This window comes from Calonectris borealis, chromosome 2, assembly GCF_964195595.1.
Source record: "Calonectris borealis chromosome 2, bCalBor7.hap1.2, whole genome shotgun sequence".
NCBI lineage: Eukaryota > Metazoa > Chordata > Aves > Procellariiformes > Procellariidae > Calonectris > Calonectris borealis.
Window position 1 is genome coordinate 152,904,628 of NC_134313.1, and position 27,137 is coordinate 152,931,764.

Genomic DNA, 27,137 nt, shown 5'->3' on the forward strand with positions numbered 1-27,137 from the left:
GAGGTAAAGAAGTACAGGCAGCCGTGTTTGGCCCACACACAACAGAAACTTAACAGATGGTTGGTTCAACATAAATTAAGAGTTCTTCACTTTCACCTAACTGGAAACCAGGGCCCAAGTTGCAGTGCTGCTGTATTTACCCTGTAGGCACAAATACGTTCATATTGTCACTTAGGTGCATGTAACTCATTTCACTGCAGGTGGTAAGTTTGATGTTCACACATTGCATCACAACATGCTATTTCGCTTGTAATTATCCGAGAAGAGACATCAACGCCAATGTTTCAATAGGTTGGGAATGTAGCCCACTGCTGAAGGGCTTCTACAGACCCCCCCAGCAGCCCACTCTTTTTACCGGGAGGTGTTGCCAGCTCGAATACTAATCCCAATCGTTGCAGAAGAGCACTTACTACCTGCAAGGAACGTCAACCCAGGCTGAACTTGTGTAAGTTGCCTGAACTTCAGACTGGACTTTCAGAAAACGGTAATTAAATATCTATATGGTGCCTCACATTATGATACTACTATTTACATTTGAACAACTGTATTTATATTTGAACAGCTGTATATCTGGGGGGAAACCATCCTGAGTAATTGTGTTGATTATAGTTAAGAAGTAAAGGCATTCAAGTATTTTTTTAGTCACTGAAAGATTTCTAGTAATATGTATTTTTCCCCCACTAATTATATTTCTAGAAATAGATTTGTGAAATGCTAATTATATCACTTAATAACCTCTATTTCAGAATCAAGTGGCACTCAAGAAATCTGGAGATTCTAAACCAATCCATTTTGGATTTGGGAAGAGATGAGGTAACATCAAGAAGTAACAAAGCCCCCACATAAGTGATTTTTGCTGTAAATTTTCTAGCATAACATTGCACCTGATTGTTTATGTATTAATTTTGGCTTAATTACACATTAACTTTTGTGATGTGGTATTGGAGTATCCAACAAGTATAAATAACAGGACCAAGGATTCAGAGACTAGTCTCCCTCTGTTACTCAAAGGACTTCTATGTAACAGCTTCAGTTGAATTTTAAATACTTTCCCTGCAAGATTTCTGTTAGCCCCTTACAGCATCAGGTGGCTGGACACAAAGGTATATTGACCTGACTACATACATAGTGAGATACTTCCAAGGAAGTCCTTTTCCATGTCCGAACAGTGAAAATTTCCTGAGGCATTATATCCATGCACCAACAATCTTTCTGCTGCTGTCAAAAGATACACTTTAAAAGAGCAGTGGGCCAGGCTTGATAGGCACCTGACACCAGCAAAGACACCAAAATTTATTTTTGGGCAAGTCAGTCCTAAGACAGACATCTTTGCCCCCTATTTAATTGAATTTCCTTTAAATCTTTCTTGGCAGTTTAATGGGACAAAACAAGGCCAAAAGGAGAAAAGGTGGCAAAGTCTAAGCGTAAGATGATCCTCTGTTCCAACTCTGCAAAAGGCTTAAGAACATTTATGTCTTCAGAATATTTGAACAGTGTGTAACAGCAAGGAGAACAGTAATCAAAATGATGTGTGATTAAAACTAGCTTAGATGGATTTTAAATTGACCAGCCATTAAAATTTATTGAGACCCACCTGATTAGCCATGAATTCGGTGAGGTTAAGTGTGACAGTTTGGCAGAATTTAAATATTGGGACTCAAATTAATGCACAGCTGAATATAAAGGGCAGAGTTATAAACACCAACATAACTTGCTGATGCAGCCATACACAGTGGTCCATTTCTTTAATCTTTGGACTTTATAAAGTTGGTCAAGACCTTGTCTTGTCTTGCAGAGTAGCAGATTCCAGTCCACAAAGAAGCTCCTGTGGCTTGATCCATTAATCCTATTTGAAGGCCTGAGCTTCGATCATTTTTCTTGCTTGTTCAAATTTCTCTCAGGATGAACAGCTTACTTTAAGATCTTTGGCCCACGCTGGGGGGCGCAGGGAGTAGCCTGCTTTCTCTGCAGCCTGCTGTCTCTGAAAGGGATGTTGTAAAATCTGCTGTAGGAGATGAACCTGGAAGCAGTTGAAAAGGGTAAGTTTTCACACAAAATGTTTTCCTGCAAACAAGAAAAGTCTCTGCCACTTCATATTATGTACCCTCCTGGCTCCAGAAACTACCCATGAGTTGCTTACTATTATTAGTACTACTATTAATATAGTCACTACTACTTGTATTATAATTAATACTATTAATAGCTTTGTTAATATTTTTAATAGTAATCGGTATTAGATAGTACAGTGGTGGTCAAAGTGTAATATAGGTTCAAAGTGTAAATGCAACAACTCTTTCATTAACAATTATGCCAATTATTAATAAATATGTCAAGAAAGAAAGAAAGAAAGAATTTTACCTCTGAGAAATTATTCAAATTAGCTTTTTGCACTGCTGATTCTGCCATCCAATTCCTAAGTATGTATCTAGGATTAACAGCTGAAACCAAAAGTAAATCGTGTTAAAGTTAGCTAGACATATTCAACAAAAGCCAAACACAGACATTGAAACGTGTCATTGAAATCTTCAAGAAGGTTTAATTTGCAGATTAAGAAAAAAAAAGCATAAAAAGGAAAAGGAATGAATCTATTTATTTTTATGAGCTGCTAAAAGGATTTTTTTAAACAACTTGCACAATCAGTAATGCCAAAGTGCCGAACAAAAATTAGAGTAGTATAGAACAGCACCTTGATACACAAAGGATTTCCTGTTAGGAACACCAGCAGACTTTTCAAATGAGATTTGTTTACCATGACCTCGGTGCCTGCTACATGGTTGGAAAACATATTTCAATGTTGTCTGTTACATTTCTGCAATTAACGCCTACGATTCTGCTTCAGAAAGTTTTCCCTTTAATTAATGATCAAAACAATGTTACAGATTAATTGTAACAAACATTTCAAACTTGCATTGTAAGTCTTAATTTGACACTGGCCTGCATATTTTCCCAAATTCAGTAGCTGATTATTACACGAAGAGATTAATTAGTGATACCAGAGGCATTTCACCCATGGACTTGAAACCAAGAGTCTGTGATTTACGGACATACACAAACTTCAGCTGTTCCTTCTCTTTCCGTTGATGGCCCAGTAGGTTTTATATGAATATACATTAGTTCAAGCCTCATACTTTATATTTTTTTTTCAAAAAATCCATGTAGCTTTATAAAATAGTCTTATGAATACCCTTACAGCATTTTTGAAAGAGGCTATTAGAGAAAGCAGAATATTCATCAAAATCACCATCCCAAATTTCTCTCTACTCAGTTCCTCTAATCAATTTGTTATAATCTTATCTTATTTACAAATAATAAATTATATTAGGAAGGGGACAATCAGAAACAGTATTTTGGATAAAAAGATTAAACTTGATCTTGTTCCATTTCCCAATTCACTCTGTTCTTGCATCTCCTTGTACTATTTCTTCGGCTTGCAAACATACCTTGTTTATCCTAGTTGACCACCAAGGCAACTGATGTCTTTGAGAAAAGCTATGACTGGCTCCTCCTAAGGTTTTGTGGTCAGACAATTGCAGGACTTTATTCATATTTAAGAGCTCCCCATACAGAATTAGTACCTAGCGCAGTGAACAGACTTCTCCGTAATAAGCACTGCTTCTAAAAAGCACCATTTAACCAGCTAACAAACTAGAATTTACTGAAGCTATGTAATCAGTGAAACAACACTTGCATGATTATTTTATGTATCACAATACAATGAGACTCTTTATGTTTGGAACTGAATGATAGCCATTTTAAGCCACGAGATTTGACATACAGCAGCATTACACAAAGGGTATTTATGTTATTTAGAAAAGTAAAGGACAAAATAATCACTCTCTGCTCTAAGTGCTGAACTCTGAACACTCACGTTCCTGCCAGAAGGGAGAAGGTGAAGCCCTCTTACAAAATCAGAACATGGGCTGAAACCAGAAGCATCTCAGGTGGCACTGCCACTCCCTCCTTTAGAAAAGCTGCGCAGGTAACAGAACAACATTCTGGCACAATGTCCAGGTCGTCCATGAGAACGACGACCGAGATGCAATGCACCCAGATCCAGACATTCTCCTTTTTCACATTACTGCTGTTCTGTATGTACTTGCATATATCAAACAAAAGCCAATAAATACGACTAGCTATTTGGAACCCTAATAACCTCTACATAGTCATAACACCCTGCCCTGACTGCTAAAAAAATAGTGTTTTCCCACTTGGCAAAATAATTTGCTCTGGCCAAGCATTTGATTTAATCCAGTAAATGGGTTTTCAATAATAAAGTGTGATAACAATATAAAAAGAATATTTAACAGGCGGAGAAGTTAACATAGGACTCATACAAAAAATGATAATTCACATTAAAATCATGACTCATATTAGCAGGAGAATATTTGTCCCAGAAATACATTCTTAACAATTGCAAACTGACAACTTTCACAGTGGCGTTAAAAATATCTGTAATTAACACAAGTGACAAGATAATTATGAAAGAGTAAGACAAACCAGGTAAGAAAAGGACAAAGCAGAAGAAATTTTGCCCTTATGAGCACTTTATGATCTGGTCTACAATTTTCGTTTTTCACATGTTTTGTAAAGAAATACAATTATAGACTGGTATTGGGATTTGGATTGTCAAAACTTCTTTTTCAACTCCTAAGGAACTAAGTTTAGGCAGTACAAGATAAAGTGCTACTAAGAACTAAAAACTAAATGAAGAGAGAAAAAAATAAAGATAATGAATAAGTGATTGACTTCAAATGCTTCAAGGTAACATACTTTGAGAAGTGAGATATTTTACTACAGGTACTAATGATGAGGGAAAAGTGATGAATAATGAGGTGTTAATGGCAAAATATTCAAGGTCAGTCAATACTAAAGACAGCAATATGAAATTTAATGGGACTTACCAACCCATATAAAAATTTAGAGAGCCACGACAGTTTTGTCTTTAACATGAAATGCTGGGTAAAAATGCACAGTTGACTGAGTTTGAGCCAAATTTCTGCTGCAAGTTTTACTGACAAGGGACAGCTGTTACAAGCAAATACTTAAAAAAAAAATTTTAAAGAGACCACAAGGGGTATCTAAGAGATCTATTTAAATGTATAGATGTAAAAGAGAACAACAAAAAAAAAACTGTAAGAAACTTCAGTCACACTGTAATATGGAGCAGCTAGCAAAAATGTAAAAAGATTTGTTGATTTTGATCAGTAGCCTGTTACAAATTTCTGCAGCTCTGCTGTAGGAATATAGAGTGATGAGATATGGAAAAAATGTAACTAACTTAACCATGAGTCTTTGCACATCAAGTTTTGGACTGCTACCAAAACTGAGACCACTAGCACAAATGTGATCCTGGAGACAAAACCTTTTCCTTGTTTCATCCATCTCCTGTACCATAAGATCCTCTGAGGTGCACGTGGAAAAAACATGATGATGGCTTGCAGAAGATCATCCACAAACTAGGATCCTTTGGATTTGGAATAAAAACTCAGAATGTCATGATTTTCTCTAAAAGCAGATTCAAAACACAGAAAAATAAGAAGTGTGTTTAGACAGTTTTCAGTACTAAATTTTAGGAGAAAAACAGGGAGCTTGAAACCTCGAAATAGTAGTTGAGCTAAGAGCCTCAGAGTCCCACAGTTGAAACTTCTTAACCCTACCAAAATACAAATAATAAAACAAACCTTTCTTCTTGGTAGCTATTTTGATATTAACTTTCTAAAAATACATGTAAAATTGTAAGAAGTGTTCTTAAAAATGGGTAGAGCCTTGGTTAGAAAATGTGGATGCAAACTTGAAGGTCCATGTGATGATAAATTGTGCCCTATGTAGTTTTTACTATCTTATGACTGAAAGTCAGTGCTATCTCCTGCCATTTTCCTACTAAATCAATTAAAGCTTTTGAAGAAAGTGGCCAATCAATATCTAACAAAAGAGTACAGCCATTTCCATTAGAAATGAGAATAAAACACCCTGCAAAGCAGCGTAACATTGAAGCTTATAATACCTCTTACGCAGAATTTGATCAGATCCTGCATCTCCTTCATTCCGTTTTGGCCAGAGATTTTCATTTGCTCACTGTCTTTTATAGACAAATTTCACAAATTTACCACAGCTTACTGCAGATCCAAAAAAATCTCTCCCTGAATAATTCTTAGAATTTCATATCCGCTGACTCTACTATGATAGACAGCTAAATGCAGTACCTTTACCATTTTGTATTTAGAATAACTTGGAGAATCAAAGTTCTTTCCTCTGACTTCCATGACTAGATAGTCCTTTCACAAGTAAGGAGTTTTTTCTCCAGGTGCAGAAAAAAAAAGTGGGTGCCTGTCAGAAACCTGAATTCTTTATAACACGTAGAAAGGTTTTGGATATATTTGAACACTCAGACAAATCTTAGTCCATTGAGCCAGTACAGGATGCCTACTAGAGTCTTTCCTGATGCTACCAAAGGTTCATCACCAGAGAAGAACAATGTTCTTCTGAGCGATGCAAACCGACACATTCACAGACTGCTAGAGGAAGGAAAAGATGTTGCTTGCACTCAGGTAAAGCAGATACAGCAGAAGAGGAAGGGCATCTCTCACAAGGAAATCAAATCCTAGGGGCCCTTTCAGGGAGCACCCTACTTTGCAATGAAGAATTACAACGTGGGGAGCAGCCAGAGCACGTCCAAGACACTAAGGTGAAGCCCCACTTGAGACATGACAAGATACAGACAACCATGTTCAAAAGGGCCAATAATTCTTAAGTTCTTAAAGGGAATCAAAAGGGGAAAAAAAATTAATCAAGTCCACGAGCACCAAAGCACAGAACAAGCTGGAGGCCTGGCATTTCCTGAACTCCCAAATGGAAATTGTAAAAAAGGGGGTAAAAACAGAATTAAGAGAAAAAGAAATATAAAAAGGTAAACAAAAAGTAAAGGAAAGAAAAATAAACAACTTGGTAAATGAGGATTGATATGGAATAGACCATAGCTGCACAGCTGAGTTGGATTGCTTCAATGTCTATAGTCACATATGGTGTGACACAGGTCCGAGCGGCCTTTGTGGATACTAATAAGAAAAGCCTTCTTCATGAGGTCTTCCTCACTTGTGATTTCAATCACCCGAAATATGAAGAGATATGTGCTCTGTCATTCCAAACTAGCAGAACCTAGAGAAGAGCAACCTGGACTAGTAGTTGTGGTGCGTTTCCATGATCTCACTCTCTCAGGCCTCAGTCAACTGATATGACTGCGACTGTATTCACAACAGAAGGGGTTCGGGCCAGACAAATTTCTGCATAAACGCAGACAATTAAATTAAGGATTATTTTTTTTTTTAAGAAGGGAAAAGGGAGAATCCCTATGGAGGAAGTGAGCCTCATTGTAGCCAAGGAACTTCTTGATCATTTAGCTTATGTAAAATTCTAATCACAAGAGTGGGTGAAACCAGAGATAGATAGCCACAGTGAATGTATAGTATTACAAGATCTGCAGCAGTGTAATAGGAGTTTCTCCTCTTCAGAAAAACAGTACATTTTAGTTCTCCTCAAAGGGAAAAATAACTAAAACTAAAGAAACCTGTGTAAATAGATAGTTGCCATCTCCAAGCATATGATTCCTTTGGATTGTTTTACTCACTTGTCATTCTTGTTCTTCTCTTGGTGTCTGAATCACCCTTGTTACTATAAATGAAAAAAAAAAAGAAGAAAAGAGAAAGTGCTTTAGCTAACGAGGGTTATGCTTATTTATTTTTAGAAATATTTTATTTGACTTTCATTAAAATCATTAAGTGTTCTGCTTTTGTGTTCAGTGGAAGCAGGTGTGAATCTCTAAGAATGATTAGACTCGGAAAAAATGGCACATTCTTATAGGTTTTGTATCTTGTATTGATTTTTTTTCCCTAAGAATTTTATTTACTGACTAAAATTTCCAAGTACTTGATATGTACTTCTTTTCACTACTATAAGCCACGCATACTGTTATGACTAAGAAAAACACGTTACATTCTTTATTGATTTAAGAGAAAAGATTTGGTCGCAAGTTCTAACATGCATGTCCCTATCTATGCAACACCAGCGGTTTCCACACACAGTCTGTGTATTCACAACAGTTCAACTTCCACCCTCTGTCATCCTAAAGCAGTATTATTACATAGTAAAAAATATATGTATTACCAGTAATGAAACACTATTCATTCCTATATATTCGCAAAGCCTGTTTGTGATTCTTGGACTGAATCTGTAGGACTGGTATTTTAACAAAAATTATCAACCAAAGAAATCTCATCGGTTGCTCAGTGAAGGACAAAAAATACAGACCACTCCTCCCATGTCATTTTTATGTACCTGCATGTCAAACAGAACTACAATAGTAATTATTATGGAATCTGGCACAATCTAGAACCACGAAGACAAAAAAGGCATATGAAACCATGTTTGGGCCAGTTTACCAGACCCGCTAAAGATTATGGAAAATCATTGCAGATTAAAGTTGCCTGCTTCAGGCAAATACACATCTGGTGTTATTTTTACACTTGAAACTGCATCAGACTTACCGACTTAATCTCAAGAGGTACATAGTAACCCATTCTGAAAAGAACTTGTGTTTACCCAGATCCTGGAGAGCCCAGAACTCCTAGAGAGAACGAAACAGTTAATGGCGAGTAATCAGAATTTTGTTCCTGTTAAGAAAAAGCCGAAGTAAGCAAACGAATATTAAAAGGAGCTAAGAGGGAAACATATGATGACCCTTCAAGGAATTTTCTCCCCAAAAATTCTACCAGTATCTTTTCCTCTGTATTTAAATTATTTCTTTTTGCTAGCACGACACATCCATATTAATCCATCTCTGTTATGGCAAATTCTACCTGAACACCTCCAGCACTTCACCCCTATTTTTCCTTGACCCATTTTATTTTTTAGGCTACATAACTACAGGCTTTACTATCTTCTGAGTTTTGTACGTGGCTCAGAGCTGTTTGTAAAGACTTTTTTTTTCCCCAAATTGTGGAATAAGGAAAATATATTGATAAAGAAAGATAAGGTGTGGAGAAAAAGGGAAACTTAACGCTACAGGGATAGGACAAGACTGAGGAGAAGAATAGAGACAGTAGGAGAGGAAGAAGGGAGAGGAGACAGAACTTGGAAAAGGCAAACAGAGAGAAACCAGAGCTTGGGGTTACTGCCTCCAGTGTTGGATAACAACCACAAACTAGGCTTCCCTGGCTGACTACACTAAGCTAACAGCTGCTTCGTATTGCTTGGTTGAGAGAAAATAGCCAAAGCTCACAGATAAAAAATGAACTTCAGAGAAAGAACAGATTAGAAAGAAATGGACATAGATAAAAGGAGGTAAACAGCAGATATACAAGAAAAAAATGGGCAAAAGTTAGGTAAGGGAAATCAAAAGCAAAACTAGAACAAAGTTTTGATCACATCTGTGTTTTTTTAAAAGGAATGGGAGTCAAAAAATATAATGAAAATCACATTTGAGTATAAAAATGAGTTAAAATTACAGAAGTGACTAAGAGCTGGGAGTCAGGCAGGTAGGTAACAGGTGAGTGTGGGAGTCAAGCATTTGTTCAGAGATGTGCAGGGTTAGGCTGCTTTAGGAGGAATTTCAGAATGTTTCCAGTTAATACTAAATGCAGGGACTCCTGCAGTGTTCCTAAAGGATTCTGACATTTTTAGGTCAATTTTGGTGTGCAGCTGAAAAAAACATAAGTGATCTACAAGCCAATATGAGAACCTACTTTGCTACTGACAAAGTATTAGTGTGTGAATAAGCAGCAGGTGAAATTACTTTAATATAAAAAAAATTTCTTTAAAAACCCAAAACTTTTCACCAGCATCAAATTGTACCTGCTTTACCCCAGTTTTGGGACTCAGAACTTGAGGGCTAAATCATTTCACTGTGTGAAGAAAAAGGTCAGCTGCTACCAAGTGAAGGCTGGAAATGACCCTCGGTGTAGCAGCAGGGTCACCACTACACCACGATCATTAGTTCCTCAGCCTGCACCTTCAAAGAAAGGGAGATGGAATTGCCATAAATGCCACTACTGCAGTAATCTGGGAGTGGCTCCATACTGCCTGAGGGTGGCTTCCGTTCTTCCTATTGCACATAGGCCCCTAAGAAATGGAAAAATCTCTTGTATTCTGTAACAAAAATACCTTCTCTTACAAACACACCCATCCTCTTATCACCCCCTCTGTACAAATTATTAATTCCAAAGCTACAGCTCTTTGTATTTTTGTTGCTTACCATTACAAAATCTCAACTTTTTAACTGTTAATGGCTTCAAGCTCATAGAAAAGATCAGGTTAGACCTCTTACTTAACAGAAGAAAACACGCAAAACCAGAGAATTTGGTCAAAATCACTTAATTATCTAGGACACAACTGGAAAAAGAAACAGTAACTCCTCAATTTAATTCTATGCTTTTTGTACAGTCATTCTGCTCCCTAAAACAACCTCATAAGTCCACCTGCTCTCATTTTAAATTAGATTCAAAGACAAACAGAAATAAGTCAGAAGTTAGGGAAAGGCAATGAAGTTTCCCAGGCAAAGTGAACAATATTCCTTACATGGAAAAGGCACTGTATTAAAGAAAAAAAGAAAAAAAAATCATTTTGGCTCTTGCAAAAAGGCTTCCTAATTTTCTTTCCAGATCAGGTACTTACAACCCTTCTTTTCAGAATTTCCCCTCTGCATTTTTATCCAATTATTACTTGCCTAGCATCTCACTCCAGTTCAAATATTTCAGCTATACTGCCGCTTCTAAAGATTGCACTATATCCAGGTAAGAATTTTCTCTCTTTTATGGTTATACTTGGTCCTGAAGAATAAGTTTAGGCTGAGTTAGCAGCAACACAGGATGGGATAGCAGGCTGAGCAGAACACAATAACAAAATATATTCTTATGCTTGAAGCTACTTGTAGAACCAGTTTTGTACCCAAGGAAGGGCAGAGGCCACTATGGGCTGAGATTCTAGCAAGAGTTTATGATGAGATGGGATCTCCCTTATCATTAGATAAGCTGATGGGCCTGAGAGCAGAGGTTTAGGCCACCTGGTAAACCCACGTTAGGAATAGCTTGATTGACCCGAGGTTGAAATTTTCCTTATGAGCCCTGTCCAACTTCACTTGTGTCTTAGAAAATACTATCAGAAGGTATTCTTAAGCAAAACAAAAAAAAAAAAAGAGGAGGGAGGGGGAGGAAAATTCTTCTTAGCAGACCCTTCTTAAATGTGAAGAAAATTACATTCCCACCTGTGTATGAATATTTACGACTACTCATATTGGACCGGTACCAGAGGCTGAAAATCTGACTTCAGCACTCTTCATTAATGTACCTTTCATTAGTGCTCTTTGTTAATGTATCCTTCATTACCAGACACAGGCTTAACATGGGGTGGTAGCATGACACAGATGTATTAGTCTCCCTGTCCCTTAATAATGCTACAATGACATATTTCCCAGACAAATCATGGCTTGAGACATCCTCTATTATACCAGGGCTATAACTGATTTAAAATCAAGTAAACTTGATTTACTCATTTTATATTTATATATACTCATTTATATTCCTAAAATTGGGTACTTGTATTAATACCTCAGGAATATGGAGCTCCTTTAACTGGTCTTCAGTAATTTCACTGAGCTGTCGAAATGTCATTGTAAAATCAGCCTTTGTATCTTCCATAAGCTAGTGAAATAAAGATACTTCTATCAGTGTTTTTAAAGTATGGGGTATCAGTTCAGATGTTTGCCAACAAAATTAGCAAAGCAAACTCACTTTTAGGAGGAAAGCAATCAAATAGTTATCATCCTCATTCTCCCCAAGAAGACCCAATTTTGTTTTGAATAGTTCCGTGAAACTGAAAATAGTAACAAAGTAAGGAAATTGTTAGATAATATAATTTATAGTATTGTGACTAGAAAGTTTGAGTTCTGGAACTGCATACCGGATGTAATAGTGCTCACCATACCCCTCCAAGATCTGGGAAGCTCTGCAAAAACAAAAGAAATGTCAAATTCTATGGAACTAAAATATACTACTCTGGGTACAATCCTACTGTACATTAACAATGAAAACTTCTTCTGTCTGATATCTCACAAACATTGATATTCTGAATCAAATGGGATCTGTAGTGGGAAAAAGACTGAGGGAAAACATTTTAACAGACTTCAAATATATAAATAGCTGCTGAAGAAAAATACAATGTTCTTAATTTTCATACTGAGTAGGAAGTCATGAGTTTAAACCGCACAAAAGAAGATTCATATTACGAATCTTTACAATAGGATATTAAAATACTACCTCATTACTTCAGGAGGATGTATAGTCTTCATAATCAAGCATCTTAAAGAACAAGCTGGACAGAATAGAAAACTACAGGCAAAGGTCCTACCTTAGTGAAAGGAGAATGGGCCACACAACGTCTAGGACCACCTTCCAGTCATATTTTGCTATTATTTATGACCAATGAAAACCTTTCTCCCCTCCCTCCAATCTTATTCTGGCCAATAATTAATTCAGAATCAATTTCCACTTAGTCCCTTTCTTTCCTATGCATATGGTGATTAGAGGGTCTCCCATCTCACTAGTTCTTTTAAGCATTAAGATATTTTAAGGATTACTTACAGCTGCTTTTGCCTGGGATCCAATAAAGGTTTTAGAGCTTGTAACAGCTTGCTCAGATTAAACAGCCCAACATTTGCCTGGTTTCCTACTTTATACCTCTTCTCATCATCAGATGTGTTTGGAACAAAATCTGTTTCAAACAAAACATTACTTTTCCACAACAGAGTAATTACAAAAACCAATCCATATTAAAATATTGACATGCATTCATTTTTATACTTTCACAGCAAACTAATAAAAGCCCTAAAGTTACTAAATATTTAAAATCAGATCACAAGGATACTTACTTACTTACAGTGAATTAACTCAAGATCTATTATTTGCAAATCTAAGGAATACATCCTTCACAGACAAGTTCCCATATGTCATATTGTGACATTTGTGACATTTTCATACTTGGAGATACAAAATAAGTTCAGATGTTTAAACAGAAAAAGACCATTTTTACACTAAAAACAAAGTCTTATTCAGTGTTTTTACTACATATAGTGCTACTATTTAGCACACAGACTAAGCAAACAACTGTACAACCAGATTCAAGATTTACAAGTATTGAAAAGTAACATGTATAAACATGTATTTAAATAAATATGCCACCTAAGCAAGATTTGTTTCAGTTGTACAAGCAAGCTTTATGTATTCACATAAAAATTAGGGCTAACGTGTTACAGTATGCAAATCCATTATTTGGGAGATAATAAATATCTGTTATGCAAGTTACAGGTATCCAGAAGTAAAATGTATGCATATGTACAGCACCACTCTTTGAACGGATGCAGTATGAACCCCTTGCTCAGATCAAACGCAGATAAGCTGATCAACGCACACAGCATTGCCTGAGTCCTCAGAGGACATTAATAACGAATGGAGCATTAGCAGGAGAGCTGTGACACATCTGTCAGATCTGGTGATTGGTTCAAATCGGAATTCTAACTCCAAAGCATTTCATCTGGTTCTAGGGTGTACTGGCTCTGGCTGGGACTGAGTTAATTTTCTTCATAGCAGCCTGTATGGCGCTGTGTTTTACACTTGTCACTAAAACAGTGTTGATAACACACCAACGGTTTAGCTATTGCTGAGCAGTGCTCGCACAGCATCAAGGCCTTCTCTGTTCTCACTCTGCAACCCCAGCGAGTTAGGGTAGGGGTGGGCAAGGGGCTGGGAGGGGACAGAGCTGAGACAGCTGACCCCAACTGCCCAAAGGGATATTCCATACCATGTAACGTCACGCTCAGCAGTAAAAACTGGGAGTAGTTTTTCCAAGGCAGTTGTTGCTTGGGGACTGATGGGGCATCAGTCTGGTAGTGGGAGGTGGAGAGTGATTGCCTTTGCATCACTTGTTGGTTGCCCCCGCCCCATTTTTCTTATTCATATTATTTTCACTTATTCAACTGTCTTTATCTTGACCTATGAGCTTTTTCTCATCTTTGCTCTTCCAATTCTCTCCCCCAACCCACAGCAGGAGGGGAGTGAACGAGTGGCTGTGGGTCCTTAATTGCTGGCTGGGGTCAAGCCACCATACAGAGAAAGATCTAAAACCAGAAAAGCCCTGTTTTTTCAATACAATAGAAACAATATGACATTTATTCTCATGAGATTTCCTTAATTTGAGGCTGCAGTCTCATGAAAACAGAAAGTGAGATAACCACTGCTGGTTCTGAAGCTTACTCAGATGCAACCTTTAAACAATAATCTCATAATATGCATTTATGTACATACTGGACCTATATCTATCAATCCCAGACAGACTGCGTTCATACTTTCAAAGAAAGGTTGCCATGACTGGGTAGGTTTGATTTGTTTTCTTCCAACATATAATTAGCTGCTGTGACTACAAAGCTAGAGCGTAATGCATGCAAAATTACTGTATACCAATTCTGCTTTTGGCTGCCTACAGCAATATGCGATTTTTAGTTTTCTAGGTTTATGTAGTAGCATCTATTCAATTGATGAAGTTCAACTGGAAAAATTCTCATGAAAATGGGTTTAATAGTAATATTTCATTAACAAGACTTAGCACTTGAAATGGAACCTGTATAGTGTATCATAAAACTGGCCTCTGATGTAATTTTTTTCCCTAAAACTCTTCAAACAATACACATACTGTGGATTTTTCTGCTAATAATGTTGGAGTTTTCATGCACATAGAAACTACATAAATTAATATAAAGAATTTATTTTAAGTAAAAAATTATATTTAAAAACAGGTGCTACACTCACTTGGGTCATAGGAGTCCATAAATCCAAATGGACCATAATCTATCGTTATGGATAATAAACTGAAGTTATCTGTATTGCACACACCTACAATTAAACAACAAGGAGAAACAAAAGTTAAAATTCCACCTGAACTTTGTAGTCTCTAGAAAATTTGCTGTGAAATAGATCCACTGAATCTAGAGAACTTTGGAGCAGTTACCTTTCAGAAATCAGACTCCAGAAAATAAACTTGTCTGTCTTACTCTTGACCTGGCATGCATTTTAAGTATGAAAACGAGAAACTGTTCGCTACATTATCTTGCATCTGGTTTCTATACCTAGGTGGCACTGTTTCCTTTTCTTTCAGTGGTACACAGTATTGAAACAGCATCTTGCAAATTGGTCATTAGCTGCTTCCTTGCAAGTTGACTGGGTATGTCTTGCTGTATTAGCAAGACAATGCTATTATATTTTTCATAACATAAATCTGAAACAAAGGTGGACAGCACTGTATCCTATACACTATAAAAGGCCAGGTTTTTATGTAGATGCATCAAATTCAGAGCAATTAAACTTATGTATGACATCAGTACATGGTCTTTGTACATCAGGCTATTACAACAATTCCGAGAATTCTTGCTCCCATATTCTTGCTCCCATATTCTTGCTTCTGTCAGATACTGTCATGCTTTGAAAGATCAGAAAGTGCTCCTAACTCTGTTACGAAAAAACTTGTGTATTAATGCATAACAGATACTGCTGTAGGCGAAGACATCAGAAGAACTGAAGAACAAAGTGACAAACAAAAGCCATCTTTAAGTATATGACTATAAAGAGTCACTCCTGTAAAGCCAATGCCATCTACTGCAGCTTACCATGTGCAAACCCCACAGACATCCACAATGCAATCAGATTTGCAGTCTCTGATACGACTGTAGAGAAAAATTCCTAAAATCAAATACATCTTTTATTTCAAGTCCTCTGAATCAAAAATATGGAATGCAATAAATAACATATAGATTTGATTCACTTTACAAATATGTCATACATTCTATTTTTAAATGTGTATCTTTGTCTGTCCAGACTTTCATTCACGTTCTAAATGATCTGACTGCCCAATAACCTTATCCAGCAAAGACTATAGTTAAATAAGTACATACAGATGCTCTAAAAGAAATTAAAAAGTCAAAAAAAGAAGCAAAGACACTATATATACTAGTGTATATACTTGTATATACTATATATATTAAATTTATACTAGAAAAAGCATAATTCATCAATTCATGACCACTGCTCACTTAAAATCTGAGCAGTAAGAGAACAAGAAATAACAGAAAATGGAAGCTTCCCAATAAACATTTGCATAATGAAAAGTGGTGAAGAATGTTCATACTTGACTTTGAGAAAAAAAACTTCAAGAAGCAGGTTTTTACTGAAGAGAATTAACAAACTTTCACTAATAAAACCTGGAAGCCTACTTCAAATTTTAAAACCTTTTAAAACTTGAAACTTTGAACAGCTTTGTGTAATTTTTGTTCACATCCATGTGGAAAATAAAAATAACTTTTAAAAAAGACTTACCAGATATCTATTTGAATCATTCATGGCTATTGATGGAAAATGTTCCTGGATGATGAAGTCTAGCAATCTTCTGTAATAGGAAAGGCAGAATTCTTTAAGCAAAACTGGTACTTTTAGCACTAATCATTCAAAATTCTTGCTTTCAAACAGCTAAATGCTGATCTACAGCTTGCTGCAAACAGTTGTTAGAAAACTCAATCTATTTATTCCAGTAAGTCTTGGACTAAGCCCTTCCAAATGCTTAGAGATAAAACCTAAGGTTCCAGTCATAATGTGACTGGAGCCTGCCACGTACAGTTAAAATTATTCCCACGTGTTAAACTTCCAGAGCACACTGGGATCTGCATGGTTTCACATGCAGTAATATCAATTTTTTAGGGGAAAAAAAAGTTTGCAGATCCAAAAAAAATATATCATTACAATGAATAATTCTATATCAGAATTCTCACAAAGAAAATTTTATAGCTGAATTCTTACGAAGTAGTGTTAGTTGCCATAGTAACTGGCCATTCCCAAAACAGTGCTGCATAATCCATAAGACAGGCTCAGGAAATTGGGATACATGAGTTAAAAATTGCAATGCCTGTCAAGATGCATATCTTTGCAGATCTAAAGCTTTAAAGTAGAGCGGCTGGCATTTAGTCCATTTAGGAGCTCCCTGTAGGACTCTCTTGTGGTCAGAGCCAGCCAGGGCCACTGGAGCAGGAAGCTGTAAGCACCACCTACACGTGGGGTAGGCAGCCTGGGCAAGGGTTGGACCTGGGCAAGGGTTGTGCGGCTGTGCACACAAATATCTAGATTTTACCTTCTAATCAGGTTGTTGGAGCAAATCACTGAACTCTCCTCAAACTGTGATGATTTTATCAGAGTACCTAGCAACCTGACCTTTAGAAGAGTGTCCAACCTATTGCCCCTGTTTGCTCCAGGACATCCTCTTTCAGGAGGACCTTCTCTGAGGAGGAAGCACAGACAGTCACACTAGCCTTGGCCTGCTCTTGGCCACTTTTTCTGAGGCCCCCTCCAAAACAGGCAGGAAGGAGTCGTCTATTTTGCATGAGTACAGGTGATCTTTACATGCTCCTTAAATCCAATGGGTCACAAATACTTTAACCAAAAAAAAAAAAACCAAAACAAAACTTAAAATCAGTTCCTTAATTCAGTCTTTAGTTTTACAACTAAAATCTGCTGTGAGATTTAAAAAAAACAGGAAAGAGAGACGGCGTAGAGTGATGTGGGAAGTTAAACTGAATTATCAGTTGCTACAACTGCTGCTATAAGCTCTTGCTCGTTTTTAAGCACCCCAGAACAATTTCTGTTGCTCCTGAGGAGAAATGACCAACTTTTAAATATTTACAGTAGACCTAAAAATTTGTCATGATAATTGCTTGACGCACAAATTCATATTGCTAAGAGGCTTAAAACCGTGCAATAATTTCTTACTTAGTATACTACTTTGGTTCTGCAGGTTTCTGGATAGCATACTTTATACAACATACTTATGCTAGTGATTTACTTCATATTTCTGTTAATTTCGCTTCACAGACAACTATGAGAAATGTAGGAACTTATACTTTAAATTTACAAATCTTTCCAAAACAAACAACTCCTCCCTAGTGCTTAGTTACCAAAACTATTTCAGCTATAAAACCTTTCTCATTTTGTAAGATCCAGGCCTTCAAAAACATCTAAGGGGTTTTACCCTTATGAGGTAAGATCTTTTGTATGCTTATCTAAAAATAGCAGGTTATCTTTCTAAATTATGCAATCTTCCTTTCTAAATAATTTATGTCTAAATTCCAACTGTATATATGCATTCTAATATAAATTTGATTGTTAAGAAAACTAATATAGTTATTATGAAGATTAAATTCAAACCTTTGTAAGTCCAGTTCCCCAGAATGAGCTAAGATTTCTAAGGATCCTATACGAAACCATGATTTGGCAAGACGTAGCACTATTGCACCTTAAACATAGACACGTGTTTAAATGTAAACAGAGTCTCAAATAAAATAGTTCCATAGTAAAAGCCGTCATATATTGTTTCTATGCAGAATTTATATATGCATAGTTAAACTGGTATTTTTGTAAGTATGCTCAACACATAATAGATGAATATGTATAATATTACTTTACTACACATACATCTTAATGATAAAGCTTAATTTCCTATACCGGCAAACACAGGCAAAATTCCAGTACGGCATTAATACTAATCCAGAGATGCTAGCAACAAAGAAAGAACCAACATAAACAGATTTTTCCCCACGCTGTGCCATCCCACTCTTTTTCAGAGCAGGTGTAGATGATGTAGCAATGGCACAGCCACAGTAGCATTCCCACCGTCCTAGTATTGCTATTGGAACAATGGAAAATTTCCCTAGTTTTCAATACCATTTTTGTAATGGCAAGTGACAGCCCTACAACACATATGCCATAATTATAGCAGACCTGTTCATAGGGCTTCATGTCTTTAACTAAGATATGTTTCAGGCTGATTTTCTCAGGAGAGGTTTTAGATCTTAATAAATAAAATGAAGCCTATTTAGTACTTTTTATTACACATATATGACATATTAAAATTCATTTTTGCAATGGAGAATTAAGATACAGTGTTGCAACATATAATTTTGAAATGTGTTCATTACCTCTTTCTTTCTTAATATTTCCATTGTAAAACTGGTCTCTCCACACATCATCATCACTTACAACTAAGCTGTAACAAACCAGAAATGAGCATTAAAAAGTTATCTCAGGAAAAATAATTTACAATGAAGATCAAGTTATATTTTATATAACTTTATTTCTCTCATAAAAAGAGATATCTTTTTGCTGGCATAGCTTTGTATTTGCAAATGACACAGGCAAACAGTAAGCTGAGGCTTACCAAGCGTCATTAGCAAGATGCATTTATTTTGCATTTATACAATGTTGTCCAATTTCCATTACTTACACTGTTCTTGGGGAGGGGGTTGCATTAATTTGGAACCTCAGTGACTGATTAGTATGATGATAACATTAAATAAGTCACAATTTCCCCGAGGGCAACAGCAAAATTAGAAGGACAGAGAAATTAGAAAACAAATTATTGCATCAGATGGAGGTTGCCCTTTACATGAGCCAAAACTGTTCTCTCAGGAACTTCGGGGACAGATCTGGGACCCTTAGCAATCAGGAACTCTTCAAATAGTACCAACACACAAAAAAGGCATAATTTTGATGATACATTATAATTATCCCTTTCTTCTTCACTGCTACTTGCACTTGAAATTTTAGAAACAATCTCTTCCTTTCATTTGCCTTAAGATTCTGCACATCCTAGAAATTTTCATGTTTATCCGAATATTGAGATTTGAGAGTGCTTGGAACAACTTTGCTTGCTCTAAAAATTTCACAGCTTACATTCATTTTACGAAATAAAATATGTAATTTCACTGTATTTTCTGTTACATCAGGAAAAATAAAATGGAATCAATCCTCACAAACTATGCAAGGGCATCATATTCCCCTAAGGTTAATGTGTAGGAAGTTTTCTCCCCAACGGAACTGGGCTTACAATGACAATCCAGCAGAAGTAATGCTTGGTGCTATCTTCCGAAAGAAGTGTTGTCCCCTCAATAGGCACAGAAGACTTCTTGTTCAAGAGTCTAGCAGCAGGAAAATTTACGTAATTTTGTATAATTCTTCTTTATCTTTGCTTGCTGATAACTGGAAAACATTCTTCTACTCAAGAGCGACCTGTTGGAGCGGGTCCAGAGGAGGGCCACAAAAATGACCAGAGGCATGGAACACCTCTCCTGTGAAAAGCTGGGGTTGTTCAGCCTGGAGAAGAGAAGGCTCCAGGGAGACCTTATTGCAGCCTTTCAGTACTTAAAGGGGGCTTATAAGAAAGATGGGGACAGACTTTTTAGCATGGCCTGTTGCGATAGGACAAGGGGGAATGGTTTTAAACTGAAAGAGGGTAGATTTAGACTAGATGTAAGGAAGAAATTTTTTACAATGAGGGTGGTGAAACACTGGAACAGGTTGCCCAGAGAGGTGGTAGATGCCCCATCCCGGGAAACATTCAAGGTCAGGTTGGACGGGGCTCTGAGCAACCTGATCTAGTGGAAGATGTCCCTACCCCCAGGCAGGGGCCTCGGACTAGATGACCTTTAAGGGTCACTTCCAAGCCAACTATTCTATGATTCTATGATTCAAAAGTTGGGTGGCATGCTATTTGAAATTTAATGCAGCTGCTTATAGCTGCTATCTATTAGGTAGTTGAAGACTACATAGAAGACAGAACCAAATTTTCCTTGGAGGTACACAGAAAAGGACAAGAGGGAAACCTAATATTCCATTCATAAATATGACTGAAGACAGTCACAGAGTTAAAACAACTCCCAAGTGTTAAATTTTGAGAGTACATTAGATGCTGGTTTTACATACTTTAGTGTTAAAATTTTAGAAAGAATTTAGTTGGACCAAAAATGTGGGGTATGCATATAAACATAAATATGTAAAAAATAATGAAAAAAAAATTGTCTGAATCCTTACACAGTGCAGTTACTTGCAACAGTAACTGTGGCTTTGAAACGAAATTATTATTATTATTATATTCAGTATTTTTGAAGGTATCTAGTAGCTATCCAAACTGAATGTTCTGTGTTATCTGCAAAGAACAGGCAGTGCATTGTTGCAGAAGGAGGGAAAAAGTATCTAGAAATCAATTTGCTCCCATTACTGGAGCTGTACTGATACAAGCAACATTAGGAAATTTTTTTCAAAAAAAGACTCTTTTGCAAACAATCATATATGATTGGCATGCCTGTAGGATTACACAAAAAGTGCTGATATAAATGAGATGGAAGAAGAAAATCTTAGTCCTTCAAGAAAAACAAAAATTTTCAAAAACGGGGAATGAACCCCAAACACTAACAAAATATTGTGTGCATCAGAGCACTAGGGGACAGGAGTCAGAATAATAATGCTACTAAATCTTACTGTTTTGAACAGACCTCTGCCAGAAGGGTTGTTTCTTTTTGACTAAGTAACTCTTAGCAGGCTCTCTGCAAAATTCCTGTAGAATACCAGCACTTCTCTTATTACTGACAAAAAATCCATGGGGCCACCAACATTTGGTTAGTTACTAATACAAGTTAATGGATGTGCAGCACTTAAGAGCTGGCCAGATAGCTGAGCAGCTACATAAAGATACCTACATTCCCACTATAAAAATAGTTTTCAAATGGTCCCTGTAGTTGGTAAGTACCATTACTTGAGAGAAGGCAGCAGGAGTATACTCAACCACAGGAAACGGAGCACTGAAATTGCTCTTATACCAGAGAAGCTGGAACAGCACTCACAAAAGGACGGACGGATTAGATCCCTCCCTACCCGGCTCTAGCTTAACAGCTGGACTTTACACTCCCAAGTGCTCTGCTTGCTGTTTTGCATGAACATCAAGCCCTATGCAAGCAAGGGCCACTCTGAAAACTATGTATATTGGCTTACTTTTTTGACCTAATGGATAACACTGCTCACTGGTAGTCCCAGTATGTGACTAAAACAGTACCATATGAAGAAGTGTTTTTTATCTGGCAGTACAGTCATAAACTGTAGCACCCCATTGGGAACACAGTACTTAAAATTAATAGAGCAAACCAACCTGCTGGGTGTTCTGGGATAAGCCATAAGGCTTTTCCCCACACTTCTGCCAAGACTTGACAAGACCTCGGTAAGTGCATCCCACCAGCCTTAGTACAGCTCCCCATTGGGAAGAATATGGGTATCAGCTGGGTTTTTTCCAAATGAAGTCTTGCAAATAGTCTGGAGAGCTTGTACAGCAGTTAAGAGAGCCAGGCATTTAACCAATTTGCCAGCAGAGAACTAAAGCACACTGTGTACTCAATAGAATTTGTGCACAGTTAAGGAGTAATTTCATATTGGTTTTGCACTGAACAATTTGTTGAGACGACAGCAAAGAAAGGCTATAACCTTGCCAGATGCTTTCCTGCTGATATTCAGACAGATTTGAAGTTTTGCATTAACAGCCAACAGCAAAGGGTCTCAAGGTGAAGTCAGTGAGTAAGCCATCAAAAATGTCATTTACAAACACTGCACTTCAACAGAGCAAATGTGTTAGAATTAATGCTAGAGAGATTTGCAGACGCTTTGCAAATACAGACACCTAGCCATGCAGCAGCTGAGTGCAGGCCTTTTCTGCAGAACATTTACTTTCTTTAAAGCCTGTAATGCCCGAGTACAGACATGAAACTACTTGGAACACAAAATGTACTTGTCATTTTAAACACGATCATCTGAAAAATTCAGTTTACTTAATTCTGAGAAAATCATCCAAATGAGTGAATGTATTAGTCTTCTCTGATTCAAACAGAATTAGTTTTAAATTATTTTTTTACAAAATCTCCCTCTCTGCTCAAGGGGTGTTTGCACAAAGAAGGAATTGAGAGCAATTACCTACATTCAGTATTACCTCCAATGTTAACATCTATTCATCTGACTGACAATTTTTCCCAGCAATCTTAAAAATTGCAACTAGGTGATTATGACAATGCAGAAATAGCCACTTCCAACATTTTCCTACTTGGCTTTATTCTAGAAAAATTCATCCAAATGCTTAATTTTGGTGTAATGAAAGACTCACTTATTAACCATGTAAAATGTATTAATAGACTTATTGATTATCCACTTACACTAAAGTTATTATTATTATTTACAGGGCAGGAATCTAGTCCCACTGGTTTTGCAAGTCTTTTGGTGACTAACAAGGGAGGGAAAACAATTTTTTTTTTTTAAAGAGATAAAACTCTTGATTGCAGTATCATAAAAGCTGGAGAGGGGAGTTAGTGTCAGATATAATCACTCAATCTAACTTCCACTTTTTACTTTCAGATTTCTTACTTACCAGATTTCACATTAAGGTAATTCAGTTAAGACAGTCTTACAAGTGAACAACAGCTGTTCACTGCAAGACACAGACAGTACACAGTATCGTATTTAAACAAAGTAGTACTTTAAAGCATACCAAAGACAAAAGTGCATGGATTAATTGCTGGAACTCGTTATTACTGGGAAGTTTTATCCAAAAATCTATGAAACTGGAGGGATATATTTTGTTGTGATTGCATACATATGAAAAGAAAGATCTATCCTCTTGGAAACTAACTGTCCTGCTTTATTGATGCTCAGCGAAACTCAGTCACAAAATTACCCGTAAATTAGGATGCTGTGAAAAAGAAAAGAAAAATACCTAGCAGCTCTGCTTGTAGGAATTCCAAGATAGTGCATGGCCTCACTACACAAAAATTCTCGCACAGAAGAGCGAAGCACAGCTCTTCCATCACCATTCCTACGGAGAACAGAGAAATAAGGAATAGGTCATAAAATCAAAGCAAGTTTCAAAAAGAAAACATCCAGTTTTGGTGTACATAGACTAACTGCAACTTACCTGGAATATGGGGTCTTTCCGGACCCTTTTAACTGTAGTTCCCACCTCTCACCATGCCTGCAAAAATACCATTAGCATTTCTAACAGTACACCTCGGGCTATGCATGAATCAGCTAAATAGAATAGAGAGTTGAATCAGTCACTTAAAAAAATGTCACACCTGTTTGTATATACTCCGATCAAGTGGGCTCTTCCATCACCCAACTGACCTGCCCAGGTACCAAACTGACAAAAATGAAAATCAAGTTATTTTCTTCTATCATTTATAGCAGTTACACTTGAAACAGTACAAATTACATGTAGGTTCTCTGTGATCTGCACAATCTGCACACATTTGCTCAGGTAGTCATTAAGATATTAATCCCTAAAGCTGTATTTCTACACTCACACCAATAATGAATCAGAAAACCACAGAGTAACAAAGAGTAACACCGGTAATCCCCATTTTTTTTCTCTACCTTCCAGCTATGACGTACAGCTACAGCCCTGTCTCTTTTGTAGAACGAGCCTTTAAACTGACAAAGCTTGTAATTTTTTTAATTGGAAATTACAAATCAAATTCTACCATTCTTTTCCATGAATAATCTTACCCATTACAAGGGAAGTTAACTCTTAGTAATCATGGTATTGCAGTGAGGCTCTGTCCTTCTTCACTCCTCTGAGCTGATAATGCCTATCATGAACCAGAGCTCGTCAGGCTGCAGGGGTGCTAAGCAGACTCTGCAGCTAACGGAAGTTAAAAAGATAATTTGCTTCTGGCATAAACAGAAGCAGAGAAAGTAGAATATTATAGTCCTCTTCCATCTCCAGCCCCTTACGAAGAACAAATCTGCCATCAAAATGTTCGTAAGTGTTCATATACTTACAGGCATGTACTCATATACTTACAGGTATCATCAAGGTACAATTCACATGAAAAGACCTACATAATTCCACCTGGAAGAACGAGTGCCATAGTTACCTGATGACCCCCATACCTATGGGCCAATGGAACAGACCCAAGTATCACTTTCCCACCACTGACGAACTGAAGAAAATCAGATGTTCCTTTGACAGATACATCAAGATCCAAAATATTTTCAAGAACTTCCTGGAGAAAAAAATAATACAGATGGTACTTGAATATGATCAAATTTTCAGCGGTAATGAACGTGTTGTCTCTACAGATTTCGTTATTAAAAGACATCTCACAATATGTTTTAAATGTTCTATTTGTTTAAAGTGTATCTTGGTAAAATGCTTTTACAATAAATAGCATATGAATATTAAAATATATTTTAGTACATGTATTAACGATCTCTACTAATTAGAGAGAAATAAAAAAATAATAGCCAACCTTTGAAGCAGCTACAAGACGAACTCTGGATTTAAAAGGTGTAGGATAGACAATTGAAAAAATGCAGTTTCTCACATTACGGACATAATTTTCCTGGATCGCATCAATTGGAAAGGGATCTGTAAACATGAAACAGACAAGAAATGTTTTTAAAAAAACAATTAATCATATTATTCTTAATACCTTTCCTCTTAAATCCCACCAAAATACTTCGGAAACAATTAAAACCTGACTCTTTACCACAATGTATATTAAGCCTGCATGAAAATCAAGCCCAAATAAATTCAGGATTTTATTCTGTTTGGGATTTTTTAAAAGAAACTGGTAGGGCATGCTAGTTTTAAGATCTAAAACATATTTAAGCGTAGATTCAATTAACTGTGACTAGAACTGTCTTGGGGCAGTTTTATATTGCACTCAGTTATATGCAACCCTAAAAGATATTTGCATGAGACAGAAAAGTTCAGCTACCCCCACAGCTGAACGATGTAGCGCAACAGATTAAGTCACTGTGCAGCAGTAACTGTGGTATACAGTCCATATACAGCGACGGTCACCAAGTAACCTACGAAACCAGCTTGAAGTCTTCTCTGAGTAACGTAAACAGCGAACAAAAGGGGCAGAAGATGCAGTTCTTGCTGTAGCATAACATATGTACTCAAAAGGTGTGCTTCATTCTTCCTTCAGACCCACTCCGCGCCCTGATCCGTGGACAGATATTGTTTTAAAACACTGGACTAATACTTTGTGTTTTAACATCTTTATGGACTCTTGCTTGCAACAATCTTACGATTCCGTGTTAATTATAAAATCCCAGTATCTCATAGTCACTGTTTTGTAAAAATTGTAAGTTAGTTAGCATCTCTGGAGATTTGCTGTTAGCCATGTTTTTCAACACCTCTAATGACAAATCCTGTTATAGCCAGCTGCCACAAGATTTATTGTTGATTATTATTTCTTAATGTTTGCAAGTAATTGTATTGCTCGAAGAAATTATTTCTGTAATGTTATCATATAAATTATCTTTATTATTACAGGCAATTCTGTATGCCTGAGAGCTATACAGCTTTGTACTTCAAATCAGGTGTCAGGTTATCAATTTTGCGTTAATGCGTAACTGGGACTTCTGCGTCTCTCCATTACGATAAATTGCCAATACAAAAGAAAAAAAAACAAAAGCAAAAATAAAGCAGCTCCTTATGGCCAATCTAGCTCAACCTAGCTTTAATTTTAAAAGTAGTAAGCATTCGACTGTGAATATAAGGTCTTCGCTTAGTTACTGCTTTAGCAGCTGCCGCAATCCCCCGCGCAGAAGGACCCGGGCAGGGCAGGGCGTACCCAGGAGGCCGTCGGAGGCGAGCGGCCAGGCGCAGAGGTCCGCCGCCCCCCGCTGCCGCGGGCAGTCACCCGCCCCAGGGCGCGAGGCGTTCAGGCCGGGAGGCGCCCGGCAGAGCCCGCGGGAGGCGCACAGCGGGGCCGGGCGCCCAGCCCCGGCCCCACAGGCCCACGCCAGCCAGGCGGCCAGCCAGGGGGGCCACCACATGTTCCCCAAAGCTCGCCTTCACCAAACCACGTAAGAAACCGGCTTGAAGTCTCCCTCCCCCTCCTATCTCTTCACAGACATTTCAGGGGAGAGCTGGCGCCTCCTCCGAGCGGGAAGGACAGAGCGGCAGTCGCTGAAGCCGCTCTCCCTGCACTGCCTGGGCCGGGGCCGGGGCAGGCAGGCTGGCAGAGCCGGGCCCCCGGTGAAGGGTAGCGGCAGCCCAAGCCCTGTCCCACAGCCGGGTGCGGTGGCCGGGCCGGGCCCTGCCAGGTGGCGCCTTTCCCCGTCCCGGCCCTCAGCCGCGCTCGGCGCCCCGAGGGAGCGGCGGGAGGCGAGGCGAGGAACGGCGACAGGCATCCCCCCGCCTGCCCGGATGTCCTCCCGGCACCCCTGCCCGAG

General features: G+C 37.6%; 1 protein-coding gene across 1 annotated transcript; it reads right to left on the reverse strand.

Moving 5' to 3' along the window:
• Positions 1 to 1,301: 1,301 nt before the first annotated feature.
• LOC142079562 (protein nucleotidyltransferase YdiU-like) lies at positions 1,302 to 27,130 on the reverse strand. Its single transcript, XM_075143946.1, has 19 exons — positions 26,534 to 27,130; positions 25,196 to 25,314; positions 24,821 to 24,949; positions 24,020 to 24,084; positions 23,860 to 23,916; positions 23,662 to 23,760; positions 19,055 to 19,122; positions 18,285 to 18,372; positions 16,410 to 16,479; positions 15,704 to 15,776; positions 14,850 to 14,933; positions 12,630 to 12,759; positions 11,950 to 11,994; positions 11,781 to 11,862; positions 11,598 to 11,690; positions 8,541 to 8,620; positions 7,625 to 7,668; positions 2,359 to 2,438; positions 1,302 to 2,020 (listed from the first exon to the last, which is right to left on the reverse strand). The coding sequence occupies exons 1-19, from the start codon at positions 26,736 to 26,738 to the stop codon at positions 1,898 to 1,900; spliced, it is 1,734 nt and encodes a 577-aa protein (XP_075000047.1). The 5' UTR covers positions 26,739 to 27,130; the 3' UTR covers positions 1,302 to 1,897.
• Positions 27,131 to 27,137: the final 7 nt, after the last annotated feature.

Bases quoted from the DNA above. Each gene is read 5' to 3' on its own strand.
- LOC142079562 (XM_075143946.1), bottom strand. From the start codon at position 26,738: ATGTGGTGGCCCCCCTGGCTGGCCGCCTGGCTGGCGTGGGCCTGTGGG. The intron at 12,760-14,849 runs GTGAGTGTAGCA...TGTTTGAAACAG, and splicing joins TATGGACTCCTATGACCCAA to ATTTTGTTCCAAACACATCT. The intron at 7,669-8,540 runs GTAAGTCTGATG...TTTCATTTATAG, and splicing joins TACCTCTTGAGATTAAGTCG to TAACAAGGGTGATTCAGACA.